Genomic DNA, 17,486 nt, shown 5'->3' on the forward strand with positions numbered 1-17,486 from the left:
CCCCAAGGGTTCCACTTCCCCAGGAACTCGCAGGAGTGGAAATAGGGGCGTGGACAGACATACTAGGGGGCAGTGGAAAGCGCGAGATATTTCACCATGAGGGTGGGGGCTCCAAGTCCTATTCGATATTTGTGGGGGCCTGCAGAACCCCACATATCTGTCCCCTCACCCCCCCCCCCCCCGGTCCTTAGTTCCTTGGCCAGCCTTTTACACCTTGCCTTGCATGCATTGGTTTTTCTGAATGCGTGCACTAGGCATTGGCTTCCACAGCCCTCGCTGGCGTGTCTGTGCTCACAGGGTTGTGCTCACACCCCTAGGGGATTGTAGTGTGAGCTGAGGGCAGGCTGGGTAGAAAGTGGAAAGTCTAAAGTCAAGCCTGTGTCTTTTCTCCCCACTGTCCCCCTAACACCTGCCGTTTCCTAGTGTCAAACCTGACTGGTTTCCCTGTTGGCAGAGGTGCCCTGGAATTTGTCGCTGAGTCAGCAAGCCTTTCCCTTTGGCCCGGATTTGGCTGTTCTGTGTTTGCTATCAAGATGGGAATGCAAAGAAGGCGTTACCTCTGAAGTACTGGAGCTTCCCGGGACAGGGCACCACCAACTCTCCAGTGAAAAGGTGAGAAGGACCAGGTCTACGGCTGGCCCCTGGATTTTGACTTCAAAACCAACGAGTTTGCCATCTTTTTTCTCTGTGAGAACTTTTATGGGGGGGGGGGTTTGCCTTCAGGCTAAGCTGGGGGATGTTGGGTGCTCTGGTTGGGAAGGAAAGACAGGCCAGCCAGTGGGTGACTTGGAGCAGTCAGTGTGATATGTCTTGAGAAAGGGGAGTCAGCAGGCAGCACCCTTCCCCACCCTGGGCAGATGGGGAAGCTGATCTGAATTCCCTGCCAGAGTAGGGGAGAGCCCTCTAAGGAGTTCACCATGATGGAAACATGAAGTAAAGGAGCCAGAACAGGTAGGCAGCTGGCTGGAGTGGTGGGTGGGTGGGGTGGGTTTGGAGGACCAGGCCAAAGCATGGGGAACAGAAGAATTTGAGCAGAATTCCCTAAGAAAGTTTTTATTGAGTGGGGGTTGGGCCACTCCCAGCACTTTTGAGGAACATGTGATGCCAGGGATTGAACCCAGGCTTCCTTCATTGCAAAGCCTGTGTTCAGCCCACAGAGAGACCTTTGCAATAAACCATAATGAGGGATCATGGAATGGTTCAGTCTGGGTTACTCTGTGTGGCTGTGAACCCTGAGGCCTGGGCGGGGTTGTTGGCAGGGTGCTAGGGACTTGAGCGTCTGCCCCACGGGTGCTGGAAAGGCCAGGCGGGCTGTGGCCTTGGTTTGCTCTGAATCTAGCACAACAGGGAGGGCATCCTGGGGTGCACCCTGAGCTGGGAAGAAGGGTGGCGTAGTGAGGCTGGTGGCTGCAGAAGGAGATGAGGACCTTGTGTAGAGGCAGGGCTGGCAGGTCACCAGGGAACAGAGGTTTGTTCAACACTCAGTGTCAATTCCAGAAACCTGGGTATGGGAGCTGGAATTGAATTGTGCTAAGGGGCCAGAGAGAGGGCAGCAGGGAGGGCGCTTAGTTCTATACCCAGGACCATGTAAGGTCCTATGAGCATACCAGGGATGAACTCTGAGAGCAGAACCGGGAGTAAATCCTGAGCACCACAGGTGTAGCCTCCAAACAAAACCAAAAGAATGGAAACCAAACTAGAGCTGCTCTCCTGGAGCCACCAACGGTGCGGGGCAATTGGGAGCCACAGGAGCTGGGACGCGGTGGGGGTGAAGGGAGAGAAGACTCAGGAGCAGAGCCTGGCCTTTTCCCTAAGTGCCTTTTCCCTAAGAGACTCCAGGAGGAAGGGGATCATTTCGGTAGAAAGGGGACTTTAGCTTCTCAAAGACACCAACAGGCCCACCAGAGCAGGGCCCTGGGTCTGGGCGAGACATCCTGTGCTACTCTGTAGGGTCTGTGCCAGGCTTATGCTGAGGTCTTGGTGTGTTTGAGGTTTTTTTTTTTTATTTGTTTTTTTTGGGCCACATGTGGCGGTGCTCAGGGGTTACTTCAGGCTCTGCAGTCAGGGATCACTCCTGGCAGTGCTCAGGGGACCATAGGTGGTGCTAGGGATTGAATCTAGGTCAGCTCCATGCAAGGCAAATGCCTTACCGCTGTTTTCAAGTTCCAGCTTCGTGTTTAAATTAATTTTTTGTTTGTTTTTGGACCACACTTGATGACTCTCAGGTGTTAACTCCTGGCTATGCACTCAGAATTCGATCCTGGCTTGAGGGACCATATGGGACGCTGGGGGATCGAACCGTGGTCCGTCTTAGGCTAGTGCTCGTGCAAGGCAGATGCCTTATGGCTAGTGGCCACCCCCCCTCCGGCCCCTCTCTTGACTTCTTTTTAATGACAGCGATCACGTGCAGCTTCCCAGCCTCCCAAAACAAAATATAGCTAATCAACGGACTTTTCTTCCCTTCGTCACTCTGAGGTAACCTTTATCTCCATGCTTTCATTTTCACAATTTCACTGTGCCCGCACTGTTCTAAGGAAAATCAGGCATGAACTTTATTTCTAAGATTCACCCATAATATTGCCTGCCTGCCACCTGGTCTGTTTGTCTTGGCGACTGAGTTGTATTTCATGGTGTGAATCTGACCCTTGGCAGTGGGTTGCAAGTGTTGCCAGGTGATTGCTGTTGAAAGTGTGAGCTGGATGTTGGCAAAAGCCTCTCCTGTGCCATGGGAGCAGGAGGCTTCCTTGGGCTTGAGTTTAGGGGTGGTGTTTGACGGAGCTGTTGCTAGACTGTTTTCTGTCAGGATTATGCCAGGTTCCCCCAACAGTGGCAGTGATGGGATCTTCCAGGTGTCCCACATGCTTGCCAGCCCTCAGGTTGATTTTTTTGTGGGGAGAGAGCACACCGGTGGTACTCGGGTTATTCCTGGCTCTGCATTCAGAATTTATTCCTTGTAAGCTCTGGGGACTATATGGGATCCGGGGATCAAATGTGGGTTGGCCGTATAAAGCATATTCCTTCCCTGCTGTGCTATCACTTCCAGTCCCTTCTTTTTCCAGCTTTTCATTTACCTTTCTACTTTCTGTAAGGCATTTTGGTGGGGGGGGGTTGGGTCACACCCGGCAGTGCTTAAGGGCCACTCCTGGCTCTGTGCTCAGGCACAGGGGACCATATGGGATGCCGGGATTCGAACCACCGTCCTTCTGCATGCAAGGCGAACGCCTCACCTCCATGCTATCTCTCCGGCCCCTGTAAGGCATGTTTTATTGAACATTGTTACTCATCGAACAATGAAATAAATCTTTTTCCCTATACTCAAGTTGGTATTCTAGTTCTTGTTTTAAAAGCCTCAGCTGGGGCCAGAGTAATAGTTCAGTGGATAGGGCAGGTCTTGCATGTGGCCTACCCAGGTTTGATACCGAGCACCCCATATGGTCCCCCAAGCACCATCAGGAGTGATTTCTGAGCACAGAATCAGGAGTAACCCCTGAACATTGCTGGGTGTGACCGAAAAAGAAGAAAAAAGCTTCAACTTCTAGCTGTTGCCCTTACCTTTATGGAACTTGTGGCTCTGGGAGAGGGCAATGGATAATGATATTTAGATGGCACATGGATGATGTTTGAAGTGTTTTCTGGAAAGACACATGGGACAGAGATTTAAGTGAGGGTCAGAATGAACACTCCACAGGAGATGAGTATGGGGACAATCTAATTATTTGGGGGCACCCCCCTACCCTTTGTTCTTCAGAATTGGAACAAGTTAGGAGGGGCTCAGACTGGGCCTCTGAAGAGGGATTATCAGAGCCAGTGGACAGATGGGTAGGCCCGGGTGTGCTATGCAGAGGTCATTCAGGGTCATTTCTGAATCAGGGGAAAGTGTTGGCTGGTGATGTTCTTGTGGTGGCCCTCAGCACACTGTGTTCCTTGCTCTGGTGTTAGGCAGAGACTGACATGTCTGAGGAGGGCAGGGCCCATCGAGGAAGAGGGAGGAGAGCCACATGTAGCAGCATTCCCCGGGCACTCCCTGGCCTTTTGATAAGAAGCAGGTTCTCTGGGGCCAGAACTAAAGTATAGTGGGTAGGGCATTTTCCTAACATGAGGCCGACCTGGGTTCCATTCTCCGCATCCTTTATGGGCCCCTGAGCCTGCCAGGAGTGATTTCTGAGCACAGAGCAAGGAATAGCTCCCGAGAACTGATGGGTATGGCCAAAAAACTACCTCACTCCTCACTGCCTGGTCTAATAAAGTTTTATTAGAACCCAGCCACCCAGGTTAGTTTTGCCTTTGTTTTTGGTATGTTTTTTGAGTTCATGTTAGAAGCGCACAGCACTGTAGGAGCCCTGGTTCTACACAGCCTAGAATCCTTTCTTCAGCCCTTCCGGGACCCCACTGTGGGAGCCTGGCGAATGTGGCTCAGTTGAGGTTGCTGGGTAGATAAATGCATCTAGGTCAGGCCATGAGCTTGATTTTTAAAGAGATGAAATCTGCCAATCGAGCAAGGGTTTGCCCTGGCACTTTGGCCCTTCTGCCTTTGGAGTGTGGATGCCTACTGGCTAGTTCTGCGTCACTTCACTTGCTTTGAAGAGCCCTCAGCCTGGTGTGCACAGCAGAGCAGATTGAGCCAGAATATTTTACTGCCCCTTTGAACCCGGTGATCTGTACTGTCCTTGGGGCTTTTGGGAAGCAGAAAAGCGGTTGCTGCCTGCCCATACATCTGTGTTGCTGGGTTTGCCCTCTAGCCAGACTGTGGCTCTCTGAGCCCTGTCCTACTCTGACCTGCCTTTGAGGGTCAAGGGTATCCCAGAGAGGAGGTGTGCAAGAACTTCTTTTTTCTTCCACCTCTAGGACCCCTTGGAAGCTGAGCTTTGGCCGCCTCTCTCCCTGGACAGAAGCCCTACCTACATGCCCACTGTTGGCATCGTTTTGGACATTGGGTGGTGTGTCTTATGGATTTTCTTAGAACCCAGGGACAAGGAATTGAGTCTCTTGGCAAGGGGTACTGTGGCACTTTAACAAGGCCTGAGGTATTAGCCAATATTAGCCAAAACCCATAAGGATAGCAACAGCCGCAGAAAGGAACCATCTTCTGGTTATTGATTCGGGGCCACTCCCAGCATGGGTAGCTGCTGGCTCTGTGCTCAGAGATAGTGCTGGGGATTGAGTCCAGGCCTCTTGCATGTTGAGCCATCTCTGGTGTGGGATTTTTTTTTGTTTGGTTTTTGTTTTTTGGGCCACACCCGGTGACACTTGGGTTACTCGTAGCTATGCTCTCAGAAATCGCTCCTGGCTTGGGGGACCATATGGGACACTGGGGAATCGAACCGAGGTCTGTCCTAGGTTAGCTGCATGAAAGGCAAATGCCCTATCACTTTCGTCACCGCTCTGGCCCCTGGTATGGGATGTTTTAAAGGATTCTTTTTTCTGACAATAGAAGTAATAATTTTTTGTGGGGGGAGTCACACCCAGCGGTGCTCAGGGGTTATTCCTGGCTCTCTGCTCAGAAATCGCTCCTGGTGGGCTAGGACCATATGGGATGCTGGGATTTGAACCATCATCCGTCTGCATGCAAGGCAAATGCCCTACCACTGTGCTATTTCTCTGGCCCCAAAAGTAATAATTTCTCTTTTTGGGGGGCAGGAGGGATGTTACACCTGGTGGTGTTAGGGCTACTCCTAACTCTGCACATTTGGCAGGTCTTTGGGGACCATACATAGTGCCGGGGATCAAACCCAGGTTGGCCACATGCAAGCTAAGTGCTCTATCTGATGTATTATTGATCCAGATCCTAATTCCTCATTTTCAAAATAGTGGAGAATTCAAGTATATTAAAAAGTTGAATGAGGGCCCGGAGAGATAGCACAGCGGTGTTTGCCTTGCAAGCAGCTGATCCAGAACCTAAGGTGGTTGGTTGGAATCCCGGTGTCCCATATGGTCCCCCATGCCTGCCAGGAGCTATTTCTGAGCAGACAGCCAGGAGTAACCCCTGAGCACCGCTGGGTGTGACCCAAAAACCAAAAAAAAAAAAAAAAAAAGTTGAATGAAAACACTCCAAAAATCTCCCTGTGAAGGCAGTTCCTAGCAACATATAATTGGTTTGATTTTTGGGTTTTGGGTGGTGTTTAAGAGACCATATGGGATGCCAGGGATCAAACCTGGTTTCTTGTCATGTGCAAGGCAAGCATCCTACCTGCTGTACTGTCACTTCAGCCCAATGTTCTTTGCTTTCTTTTCTTCTTCTTTTTTTTTTATGTATGTTTTTTTTTTTTGTATGTTTGTTTGGTTTTGTGCCATACTTGGTGGTTCTCAGGTTGCTCCTGGCTCTGTGTTCATAAATCACTACTGACAGGCTCAGGGGAATCATATGGGATGCCAGGGATTGAATCCCAGTCGACTGTGTGCAAGGTAAATGCTCTACCCACTGTGCTATTGCTTCTGCCCCTACAGTTTACATTTTTTTTTTTTTTTTTTTTGGTTTTTCGGGCCACACCCGTTTGGTGCTCAGGGGTTACTCCTGGCTAAGCGCTCAGAAATTGCCCCTGGCTTGGGGGGACCATGGGACGCCGGGGGATCGAACCGTGGTCCTTCCTTGGTTAGTGCTTGCAAGGCACCTTACCTCTAGCACCACCTCTCCGGCCCCACAGTTTACATTTTAATATATTTCTTCGCCATTCTTTTTTTGTTTGTTTGTTTTTGGGTCACACCCAGTGGCGCTCAGGGTTTACCCCTGGCTCTATGCTCAGAAAACCCTGACTCTACGCTCAGAAATCGCTCCTGGCAGGCCCAGGGGACCAAATGGGATGCCAGGATTCAAACCACTGTCCTGCATGCAAGGCAAACGCCTTATTTCCATATATTAGTTAGAATATTGTTATAGTGGGGCCGGAGTGGTGGTGCAAGCGATAGGGCATTTGCCTTGCATGCTCTAACCTAGAACTGACCGAGGTTCAATCCCCCAAGCCAGGAGTGATTTCTGAGCGCATAGCCCTGAACGTCACCGAGTATGGCCCAAAAACCAAAAACCAAAAAAAAAAAAAAGAATATTGCTATAGTGACTTTCTTTGTGGAGTTTTTTTCCTATGATCTTCTTTTTTTTTTTTTTTTTTTTTTTTTGGTTTTTGGGCCACACCCGTTTGACGCTCAGGGGTTACTCCTGGCTATGTGCTCAGAAATCACCCCTGGCTTGGGGGGACCATATGGGACGCCGGGGGATCGAACCGCGGTCCTTCCTTGGCTAGTGCTTGCAAGGCAGACACCTTACCTCCAGCGCCACCTACCCGGCCCCATCCTATGATCTTCTTAAGTTAGAGTCTTTATTATTGGTATAACAAAATCAAGTGGTTTTCCTTTTTTTTTTTTTTTTTTTGGTACTGCTTTTGTACCTGGTGTGCTCAGGCTTACTTCTGTCCCTTATTAGTAAGGCTCATGAGACCTTATGTGCTCCTGTAGATCAAACCTATGTCAACCATGTAAGGCAAGTGCCCTGCACACTCTCTCTGAGCTGGAATCAAGGATTTTAATCCTCTGCATTCATAGGACTCAGTGGTTTTCCAGAAAGGGTTTTTCTTCTTCCTGGCAGCCTGAGGTCTCAGTGCAAGTCATTGAGTGTGGAAATAAGTTATTTTCACTAATCCTAGTCCCATTTTTTTTTTTTTTTAGTTTTGATTTAAGCTGCTTTTTTAGGCGCTGGAGAGAGGTCAGAGGACCACTGTGCGTGTATTACATGCAGGAGACCCCCTTTTTTTTTTTGTTTTTTTTGTGTTTTTGGGCCACACCTGGCGATGCTCAGGGGTTACTCCTGGCTGTCTGCTCAGAAATAGCTCCTGGCAGGCACGGGGGACCATATGGGACACCAGGATTCGAATCAACCACCTTTGGTCCTGGATCGGCTGCTTGCAAGGCAAACGACACTGTGCTATCTCTCCGGGCCCAGGAGACCCATTTTTCATCCTGGCTCAGCCTGACCCCAGAGCACAGCTGGGTGCTACTCCTGAGCTGCTGAGTGGAGCCTAAACTCTCACATTTAAAAAAAAAAAAAGGATTTTATCTTAAAGCTGCACATTTCTCCAGTAATTTGTACACAGGACTGACTTTCCCAGGCTTTGGGGACTTCCCAGTGATGTCCCGGGGGGCCAGCTGCCCTGAAGATATCTCGGAAGGTTTTGCGCTAGTTACAGGTCAAGCTCGTGTGCCTTCTGGTGGGGGTGGCCCCAAAGAGAGGCAACTTGGGAAACAGGATCAGAAGGCACCTCATCTCACTGGTGTCTGATCCATATTTCCTATACCTTTAAAATTTACTCTTTAAATTTTGGGGGCCACACCCAGCAGTGCTCAGGACTAATTCCTGGTGGGGCTTGGGGAACCAAATGGGGTACTGGAAATTAAACCCAGGTAGGCTGCATGCAAGGGGACCACCCTCCCTGCTGTGATTTCTCTCCAGCCACTGCATCTCTTTTATTTTACTAGAGCTGTGTGGCTCTCAAAAAGTAGCACTTCGAGCACCCCATATGTGGGAGGCCCCAGGTTTCTGCCTTTTCTGGAGCAGCAGGTGGCATAGAAGCACATTTAAGAAAGGGTTTGCCTGAGGAAGGGTGGCCACAGAAGGGGCAGGGACTGCCCTGAGTTTGGAGTGGATGAGGGGCTGAGTCTGGGGGCTGGAGGAGCAGGGAAGTACAATGGCTGAGTCAGGCTGAGGCCCAGGGCTTGTCAGGGGAGGAAATGGGGTTCTTGTGTTTTGGCTGTTGAACTCAGCTGAGGCGTCCCCTTCAAACCACACCCAGACTTCCTCTTGGGGCCTCAGTCAGCCACCTGAGGTGACAGGCAGAGCAACCGTCTCTGATACCTCTGCCAGCGATCTTGCTGGCAAGCTTTCTAAGTCCCCCAGGAATGGAATGACTCCTGGACATGAGCCATTTTGTCTTCAAGCAGGACAAGGTCTCTCGGAAGGGCAGTGCTGGGCGAGGCTCTGCTTTCAGTTGCAGCAAATAGAGGCAGAAGCCGGAGGGTCTTCCCAGGTGAGGTTTTGCTCTTTATGAATAAGATACTCTGGTCATGTCATGGCAGGTAGTAGCCCACTATGCTATTTGCTTACAGAAGGAAGGAGAGACCGAACAACCTTGAATTTCATCACTCCAGCCTTTGGAAACCTCATTGCCAGAAGTAGGGAGAGCTCGGCTTTACACTTCCACTGACCAGGCAAACTGCCCAAAAAGGGGGGTTCATCGGACTCAGCAGGGCCCCAGAGGGGAGTCTGGAATGGTGGGAGAATCTAGGAGCTCATGGGGAGGCCAGGCACCTGGACACGTGCTTTTGCAGACTCGATCATCTGTAGGTGGGAGATGGCCTGAATCGGAGGTGATGGAACAGGTGGGGAGGGCTAGTGACTTCTCCTTGGCCCCACTGGTCTTTGGTCTGTGGTGATCTGTGGGCACCTTCCCCAGCACCTCGGTTGATGTTCTTTGCCCACACTCTGGCTTTTTGGCAGGGCTCTGAGTTGATTTGTCTGGGGGTGTGTAGACTTGTTGGAACAACCCTGAGTAGCTGCCTGAGCAAGTGAGTCTCTGGGAGGGGTCAGGAAGGGAGCTGAGGCTCAGAGCAGTTAGTTGGCTCTCAAACTGGTCCTGTGATTTGTACCTGGATGTGATTATAGGAAAGTCTAATTGTAGGCACTGCGCTGAGCCTGCTCATGTTCCCAGGGCCACCCCAGGCAGTGTGTGCACTCTAGCTGGAGAACTGGCACAGGGGTAGGCCTGGCACCCAGGAGTGTGCACTCACTGCCACCCTGATTCATTGCCCACCTTCCCAGAACCACTTGGGGCCGCCACTCCTCATGCAGGCGGGAGGGCTGGGCAGGGTGATGGTGTTGGTTTTGGCTGTGCTAGTGCTGTGCCCATTCCTTCAAACAGCCCTGTGCTGGCCCCTGGGGTCTGTTGTTGCCTCCATTTCCCAGCATACAGCTCCTCCAGGAGCTGCTGCCCCGCCTCAGACCTGCTGCAGTTGGTGAGCAGCTGCACGTTGGTACCACCAGTTCTGCCTCTTCCTGTCCGGCTTTATCAGGTCATCTGGGTCTCTGTGCCGAGACACTGATGGTGCAGCTAGGGGACAGCAGTGACAGCCCAGGGCTCAGCTGCATCTTGAGCCATGGGTGCAACTTTGCCACTCTCTGGGCCTCAGTTTTCTCATCTACACCTGTATGCATTTCTAGAATTGGCAGTGAGGCTGGAGCAGTAGGCCTGGCAGAAAGTGTAAGCACCCGGCCCTTCATGGGTGTGGTGTGGGAGTCACTGGGGCTTCCATCTCTCCTCTCCTCCTGCCTTCCCTCTACCCTAGCACTCCTTTCTCTCTAGAAAAGAGGCTTTGGAGATACCTGTCCATATAAAGGTGACCTCCAGGAAGACCTTGATCTCTCTGAAACCTGGTTTCATTCCCTGAAGATGGGGATGCTTCCTTACCCACCTGCTGCTTCAGTGAGACAGGGCCTTTGAGTTGTTTTTGATTGTTTTGGTTTTTGTTTGTTTTTGGACCACCCCTGGCGGTGCTCAGAAGTTTTGGGCTACCCCTGGATCTGTGCTTAAGAATTACTCCTGGTGGTACTTGGGACTGTATGGGATGCTGGGGATCTAAGGCAGGTTAGCAGTAATGCAAGGCAAACACCCTTCCTGCTGTGTTATTACTCTGGCCCCAACCTGTTCTTTGTACTCTTGTTCTTGGTGCCCTGAGGCTACGGGGCCCTGGAGCCTTCCCAGACCCCTCCCCTCTGTCCTGGTTAGCACCCAGGTCCTCCTCTTCTTGCCCACAGCCCAATCAAGGGCACTCACTGAGAGGGGCCACAGGACAAAGCTGTCAGCTTTGGAACAACACCCATTCACTGCCATAGGGGTGAGGGGGGCTGAAGCACTTGAAAGGCCTCTTTCCTCTTTGGTGTCTCATCACTGGAGCTCTGGCTGGGACTGTGAAAGGCTAGAGGGTGAGAGGTAGGAAAAGCTCCTAAGAGAGGCTGGAGTGCAGGAGGAGGCATCACAGGGACAAGGAGTGAGGGTCCAGAGCAGGGGTGGCGAACACGCGGCTCTCGAGCCGCATGCAGCTCCTGGCCAAAATGAATGAGGCTCTTTGCCTCTTATTATTTTGTATATTGTGGCTCTTTGCCAAGTTTGGATTTTGTTATGCTGCTTTCGAGGAGGGACCTCTGAGGAGAGATCTCTGAGCGCGTAGTCTAGCCCCCAGGCTGCATCATTCCGTCTCCCATCCCTCGGAAACAACTGCACGGGCCAGCGAGCAGGGGACCCGTGTGTCACATGTTGGGTCACATCTTGCCATTAGTTCTTAGTGTGGAGGACTCACACCCTCACCATCACTGCAGGATTTTGACCCTCACTCAAAATGGCAAAATGTAATATGTATTTAATATATGATTGTTAAAATTAGATGCTTTTGTGTGAGTGTTTGTCTGTTTTGGCATGTCACTGCATGGTGTGGCTCTCTGATTCTCACAGTTTAACATTTTGGCTCTTTGTGTCAAACTTGTTTGCCACCCGTGGTCCAGAGTGTACAAGAGGAGATGACCACGAGGACAGTTTGAGTGTTTATGTTCTGGTCCATCTCAGATGAGGTGACATAGGCAGAATAGGGTCAGGGGGTTCCGGGGGCCTTGATCCTCTGTTCCTTTGTCCCCTCAAAGCATAGCTGAGGGGTATCTTGAGGTCACCTTCACTTCAAGGTGCTTGGGAACCTCAGCATTTCTGTGCAGGAGAAGGGGTCCGCATAGCCTTGCCCACAAAGGACTTGGGTGGTTAGGAAGCTATACACTTCTTGAAAGGCTGCCTTTGAAAGGGTCGGAGGGAAACTGGTGAAAAGGCAGAAGCTTATGTGTACCATTGTCCACCCCCATCCTCCTTTACCAAAGAGGTGGCTAATGATATAGAGGCAGGGTGGGATTTACAGAGCCCTCCAGCATCAGGGCTGTGAAGACAGTTGCTCCCTGGCTGCTGAGTACTCATGACTATCTGTCCCATTTCCAGGTGTGCAGAAAGCAAGGGGCCATGCACCCAAAACTCCAGCCCAGTGTGGTCTGAACGTTGGGCACAGCAGCGGCGCCCTGAGGAAGATGGCCATGGCCCCAGGCCCTGTCATGGCTCAGGTCTACGCTGGCCCCGTGGCCGTGGCTGTGTGGGAGTGGCAGGACAGCCTGGGCATCTGGCACCCCTACAGTGCTGCCGTCTGCAACTACATCGAGCAGCAGTTTGTGCAGCAGAAGAGCCTGCACTTTGGAGTGGGCAGCATGGCCCAGAGTATCCCCTTGGGCCAGGCGGACCCCTCGCTGGCCCCATACATCATCGACCTCCCCAGCTGGACCCAGTTCCGCCAGGATACTGGTAAGCCTCTCCCTGGTCTAGTCCATATGCATCTGGGCCCCTAGATGCATTGGGGTCACAGAATTAATTTATTGGGCTGTGTCTTCGTTTTTGTTTCTGGTTTTTATGGGGGAGAGGAGCATACCCTGCTCTGCTCTGGAGTTACTCCTGACTCTGCACTCAGGAATTATCCCTGGGGTCACACAGGGTCCTAAGGATCAAACCCTGTTTGGCCTCATGCAAGACAAGCACTCTTCCCACTGTACTATTGGTCTGGCCCCTGGGCTGTATCTTGGTCCTGAAACGTACCCTTTGCACCCCAACAGGATGAGGGCCTTGTGAGTGACAGCATGTTTTAGCCAGTGGGAGGAGGCCTGAGTATAGGGGTTCATGTGGGGGCAGTGCACATGCTGCTCCCACTGCCCTTCCCAGTCTCCCATACCCCAAAGGCCTGCCTGCAGAGTGAGGGTCCTGCTAGGGTTGGGCTACCATGGCTGGGGTGTGCCAGGGATGGGATTTGGGATGGACTTTGGGATGGGGCCACTTTCTTCATGCCTGTGCACATTGGTTTAGATGGGTCTTACCAAGAACAGGGCCACCAGCTCCTCCAGAGCTGTGCTCAATTCCTCTTCCCCTGTGACTCCCTACTTAGATCATGTGGCAGTGTTTGGACAGCTTGGGTTGGTTGCCATGGCTTGGGCGTGGGAAGTCCACAGAAAGTCATAACTAGTTCAGGGGTTCTACTGAATGTACTTCAGCACAGAACTTGTCCTGTGACAAGGGGTTGCTGGGTAAGTATCACTAGCCTCCTGGGGGTGACCTTCAGTGGGATTAAGAGGCCCCAAACCTCACCTTGCTGGTATAGGTGGGTACAGGGTTCTTAGAGTGGGAATTTGAGAGCAGGAGCCATGCCATCAGGAAAGTAGGGGTGGCCATGCTCCCCTTTTACATTCTGCCAGGAGAGGGGCTTAAGGGGTGTCGCAGGAGGTGCATGGGAAGCCCTGAGTTTGAGAAGCAGCCCTTGTGCTTTCTGGTCTTTGTTTGCTTCTGGGTCACACCTCAGCAGTGTTCAGGAGTTACTCCTTGTTCTGCACTCAGAAATCACTCCTGGGAGCTGGAGCGGTGGTGCAGGGCGTAAGGCATCTGCCTTGTGCACGCTAGCCTAGAGTGGACCGTGGTTCGATCCCCTGGCGTCCCATATGGTTCCCCAAGCCAGGAGTGATTTCTGAGAGCATAGCCAGGAGTAACCCCTGAGCGAATCCGGGTGTGGTGGGAAAAAAAAAAAAAAGAAATCACTCCTGGTAGGCTCAGGGGACCATATGGGATGCCGGGAATCGAACCCAGGTTGACCACGTAAGGCAAAACGCTCTACCCGTTAGCCTCTGTGCTTTCTCTCCCTCCTCCTCTGGACTGGTTATTAAAGCCTTTGCTGGCCCAGGGTGTTTCTCATTTGAGGTCCAAGGGAATGGAGGTTTGTGCCAGGGAATGAGGTAACATCAGGAATGACTTTTACAGCTTTAGAGATAGGAGACGCACTCGTGCTTCCTACCTGCAAGATACAGGAAGCACTTGTGGCCTTTTTGTCGGCTCTGGCCCCATGTGGACGTGCCTGGAAGCCCGGACGGGAAGAAGCACTGCCTGGCTGGGTTGATTCGGCTTCCTCTCAGCAGGGAGTGAGGACTGATTTTATCTGCTTTAGACTCTACAGTTCAGTTTGGGTTCTTGTTTTTGGGCCACACCCCATGATGCTCAGGGGTCATTGGTGACTTTATGCTTGTAGATTTGCTCCTGGCATTGTAGGGAGGCCAGGCATTGTGGGGATCACACCCAGGCCTTCTGCCTGCGCAGCTTTCCAGGCCTCCTACCTGCCTGACTTTCAGTCCCCTGAGTAAGGCTGCCGAGGTTTCTGCATTGGGAACAGTAGGTTTTCTCCTGCCCTGTGTGATCGCCACTGGACCGCACATGGTTGTTCTTGCACTCACACACTTGGTCATGTGGAGTGGTGCTGGGGATCAAACTCAGCCTCACACATGCAAGGCAAGGCAAGGCAAGTGCTCTGCCACTGACCCACATTCCAGACCCCCAAAATGTGGGTTTGAGATATCTTCTTGAGTCTGGTCTGAGGCCAATAGAGATTTTTGTTTGCTTACTTTTTTTTGTGTGTGTGTGTGTGTGTTGGTGGAGCTCAGGATACCTGGGCAAGTTCAGGGGATTGTATGGGGTGCCCAAGGTTGAACTTGGGTTTAACCCGGATAATCCACATGCAAAGCAAACGTCCTCCCTTTTGGTTTGAGGCCCAGCAGTTCTTTAACCCGAGCTCCCAGCAGTCAGTACTCTCTTCAGGCACAGGTCCCTCTGTCACTTGGATCCTTTGGGAAAGAAGGGAGATCTGAGGACAGCACCACCCCATTTGTGACCCTGTTGTTATATTTTGGGTATAGGAGAGGAAGGTTTTTTTTTAATTTGCATTTAGTCACTATGAAATTACAAAGTAATTCATGATTGGTTTCAGGCATACACTGTTTTAACACCTGTATCTTTACTAGTGCCCATCCTCCATGCCTCCCATTTGTTTCCCAACTGCCAGTATCCTTCTATGAGAGGTATTTTTTTATGTTTTTATCTTGAGGAGAGGAAGGTTTTTTATTTTGTCTTTGGAGGCCACACCTGGCAATGCTCAGGGGTGACTCTTGCTCTGCACTCAGGAATCACTCCTGGCAGTGCTCAGGGGCCCAGATGGGCTGCCAGCACTTGCCTCATGCAAAGCCAGTACCTTTTCCGCTGTCCTATTGCTCTGACACCATGGAGATGAGTTCAGAAAGTGCCTTTACTGGAGTGCTGGGAGGCTATCCCTGACTGTGACCCCCCCCTCGCCCACAGGCACCATGCGGTCTGTGCGGAGACACCTGTTCCCCCAGCGCTCGGCCCCAGGTCATGGCATCGTCTGGGAGTGGCTGAATGAAGACAACTCCTGGACACCCTATGAGGCCAGCATCTGTGACTACCTGGAGCAGCAGGTCTCCCAAGGCAACCAGCTCGTGGACCTGGCCCCCCTGGGGTACAACTACACCATCAACTTGGCTACCTATACCCAGATCAACAAGACATCAAGCTATTGCCGAAGTGTGCGGCGCCAGGCCGGCCCCCCCTACCCGGTGACGACTGTTATTGCCCCGCCGGGCCACAATGGAGTTGCCTGCTCCTGCCACCAGTGCCTCAGTGGTAGTGGAACTGGCCCTGTGTCAGGCCGCTACCGCCACTCCATGACCAACCTCCCCGCCTACCCTGTCCCTCAGCACCCCCACAGGACTGCTGTAGTCTTTGGGGCTCACCAGGCCTTCGCCCCATACAACAAGCCTTCCCTTTCGGGAGCAAGGTCTGCACCTAGGCTGAACACCACCAACCCTTGGGCAGGGGCACTGCCCTCCATGGGCACACAGCCCCTCTACCGCTCCAGCCTTTCCCATCTGGCATCTCAGCACCTGCCCCCAGGACCGTCCACAGCCAGTGCAGCCAGGTACCACCTAATGGGGCTCATGGGGTCAATGCCTGGGCTTCTACTCTCACGTCACCTCCACCCATGGCATCTGCTTTGGCATCTTGGTCCTTGGGGCCATGTGGTGTGGTGCCCACAGTCCTCACCTGTCACCTATCCCTGTTCTCAGTGCCCATCAGAGCAGTGGGAGCAGACTGGTATGGCATCATGATGCCCTGTCTGGCACTGTTTTCTGGTTCATCTTGGCTGCCCACATCCGTTCATTTACATGGTCTCACTCTACCCCCCCCCCCTCCCCCAAGTTCATGGTTTTGCATCTGGAAAACCTGGAATCCTGGTTTGGGTCCTTGCAGTTGGCTGAGGGTGGGACTGGGGAAGGCAGCAGCAAAAGACACAGGACATCTCCCATGTTGGTGCCATTGGCTGGAGTCTCCTTAGAAAGGCTCTCATGACAGGCAGGAGGCCCCTCACGGGAGCATCTTAAGGGCTGGGCTGTGTCCTCCTGGGTGTACATGTACAGGAAGGGCCCAGGAGGCCTGGCTGTCCTGTTCCCTGAGACCCTTCCATGTCACTTACCTGCTCCCCATCTCAAGGGCTACTGTGCCCTGTGCAGCCCCTGAGTACTCATGTCTGAGTCCCTGTGGCCCTGGAAACATTTCAGCAGAGCTATCCCTCCCAGAGCCTGTGGGGGTGGGGGAGCACCCCAGGGTGATGAGGTTGCAGCTGCACAGACGGGGTGTTGTGTGGGAGTGGTGAGATCCACAGAAGCAGCCAGGTACCTTGAGAGTGGAGTCCCACAGGGAGGTGGCAGCCCTGGTCAGGTAGGGGAGGGGCCGGAAGGTCAGGGTTTTTCTGTGAGTCCTCACCATGGGCTTCTGTAGTAAGCCAGCAGCAGGGCTCTGCGGTGTTCTGTCCCTCCACCCATGGCCTAGCCACTCAGGAAGGTTCTGTGTCCCCTGCATGCCTGGTTCACCTATGGGTTCCCAAATTCTCACTGGTTATCTTGAGGCACATTTCTCTCTCTCTTTTTACTTTTTTATATATATATATATATATATTTTGGGCCATGCCCTTTAGTGCTCAGGGGTTTTTCCTGGCTCTGTGCCCAGGGCTTGATTCTAATAATCTCAGGTAACCAAAAGTGGTACCAGGCATCAAACGCGGGTCATCTGAGTACAAGGCGAACACCCTCCCTCTGTACTGTCACTCTGGCCCTTAGGGCACTTACCTGTAATGCTTGAGAACTAGGGTTCTGGGGTTGAACCAGGTGACTTGATGGCTGTCGGTTTTTAGGGGGGCCATACCTAGCAATGTTCAGGAGTTACCCAAAGCTCTACGTTCAGGGATTGCTCCTGATAGGCCCAGGAGATCCTACTGGTGTCAGGGATAAAACTCGGTTGGCCAAGGACAAAGCAGATATTCTCCCTGCTATGCCGTGGCTCTGGCCCCAAGTTTCTTTCCCCAAGTCTCTGCTCCCAGCCTGCAGGCCCAAGAGGCCTCGCTGGCACAGGCGGGGCAGTTCCAGGGAAGAGGAGGCGCAGCACCACACCCTGCCTCTGCTGCTGGGTTTGCAAGCTGCTGCTTGCCCAGTGTGGCAGGCAGCAGGGCACTGGGCCAGCTGGTGGTGTTTGTTGCAACCACCT

General features: G+C 52.3%; 1 protein-coding gene across 2 annotated transcripts in view; it reads left to right on the forward strand.

Annotated features, from left to right (window-relative positions):
* Positions 1-457: 457 nt before the first annotated feature.
* DTX2 (deltex E3 ubiquitin ligase 2) overlaps positions 458-17,486 on the forward strand; it is a 30,592-nt gene continuing 13,563 nt past the window's right edge. For both annotated transcript variants that reach the window (XM_049787859.1, XM_049787860.1), the window contains exons 1-3: positions 458-612; positions 12,015-12,368; positions 15,228-15,864. In XM_049787859.1, the coding sequence (XP_049643816.1) occupies positions 12,101-12,368; positions 15,228-15,864 (905 nt within the window). In that variant the 5' untranslated portion in view covers positions 458-612; positions 12,015-12,100. The remainder of the gene's footprint in view (positions 613-12,014; positions 12,369-15,227; positions 15,865-17,486) is intronic.

The sequence above is a fragment of the Suncus etruscus genome, chromosome 15, assembly GCF_024139225.1.
Source record: "Suncus etruscus isolate mSunEtr1 chromosome 15, mSunEtr1.pri.cur, whole genome shotgun sequence".
In the NCBI taxonomy this organism is placed as follows: domain Eukaryota; kingdom Metazoa; phylum Chordata; class Mammalia; order Eulipotyphla; family Soricidae; genus Suncus; species Suncus etruscus.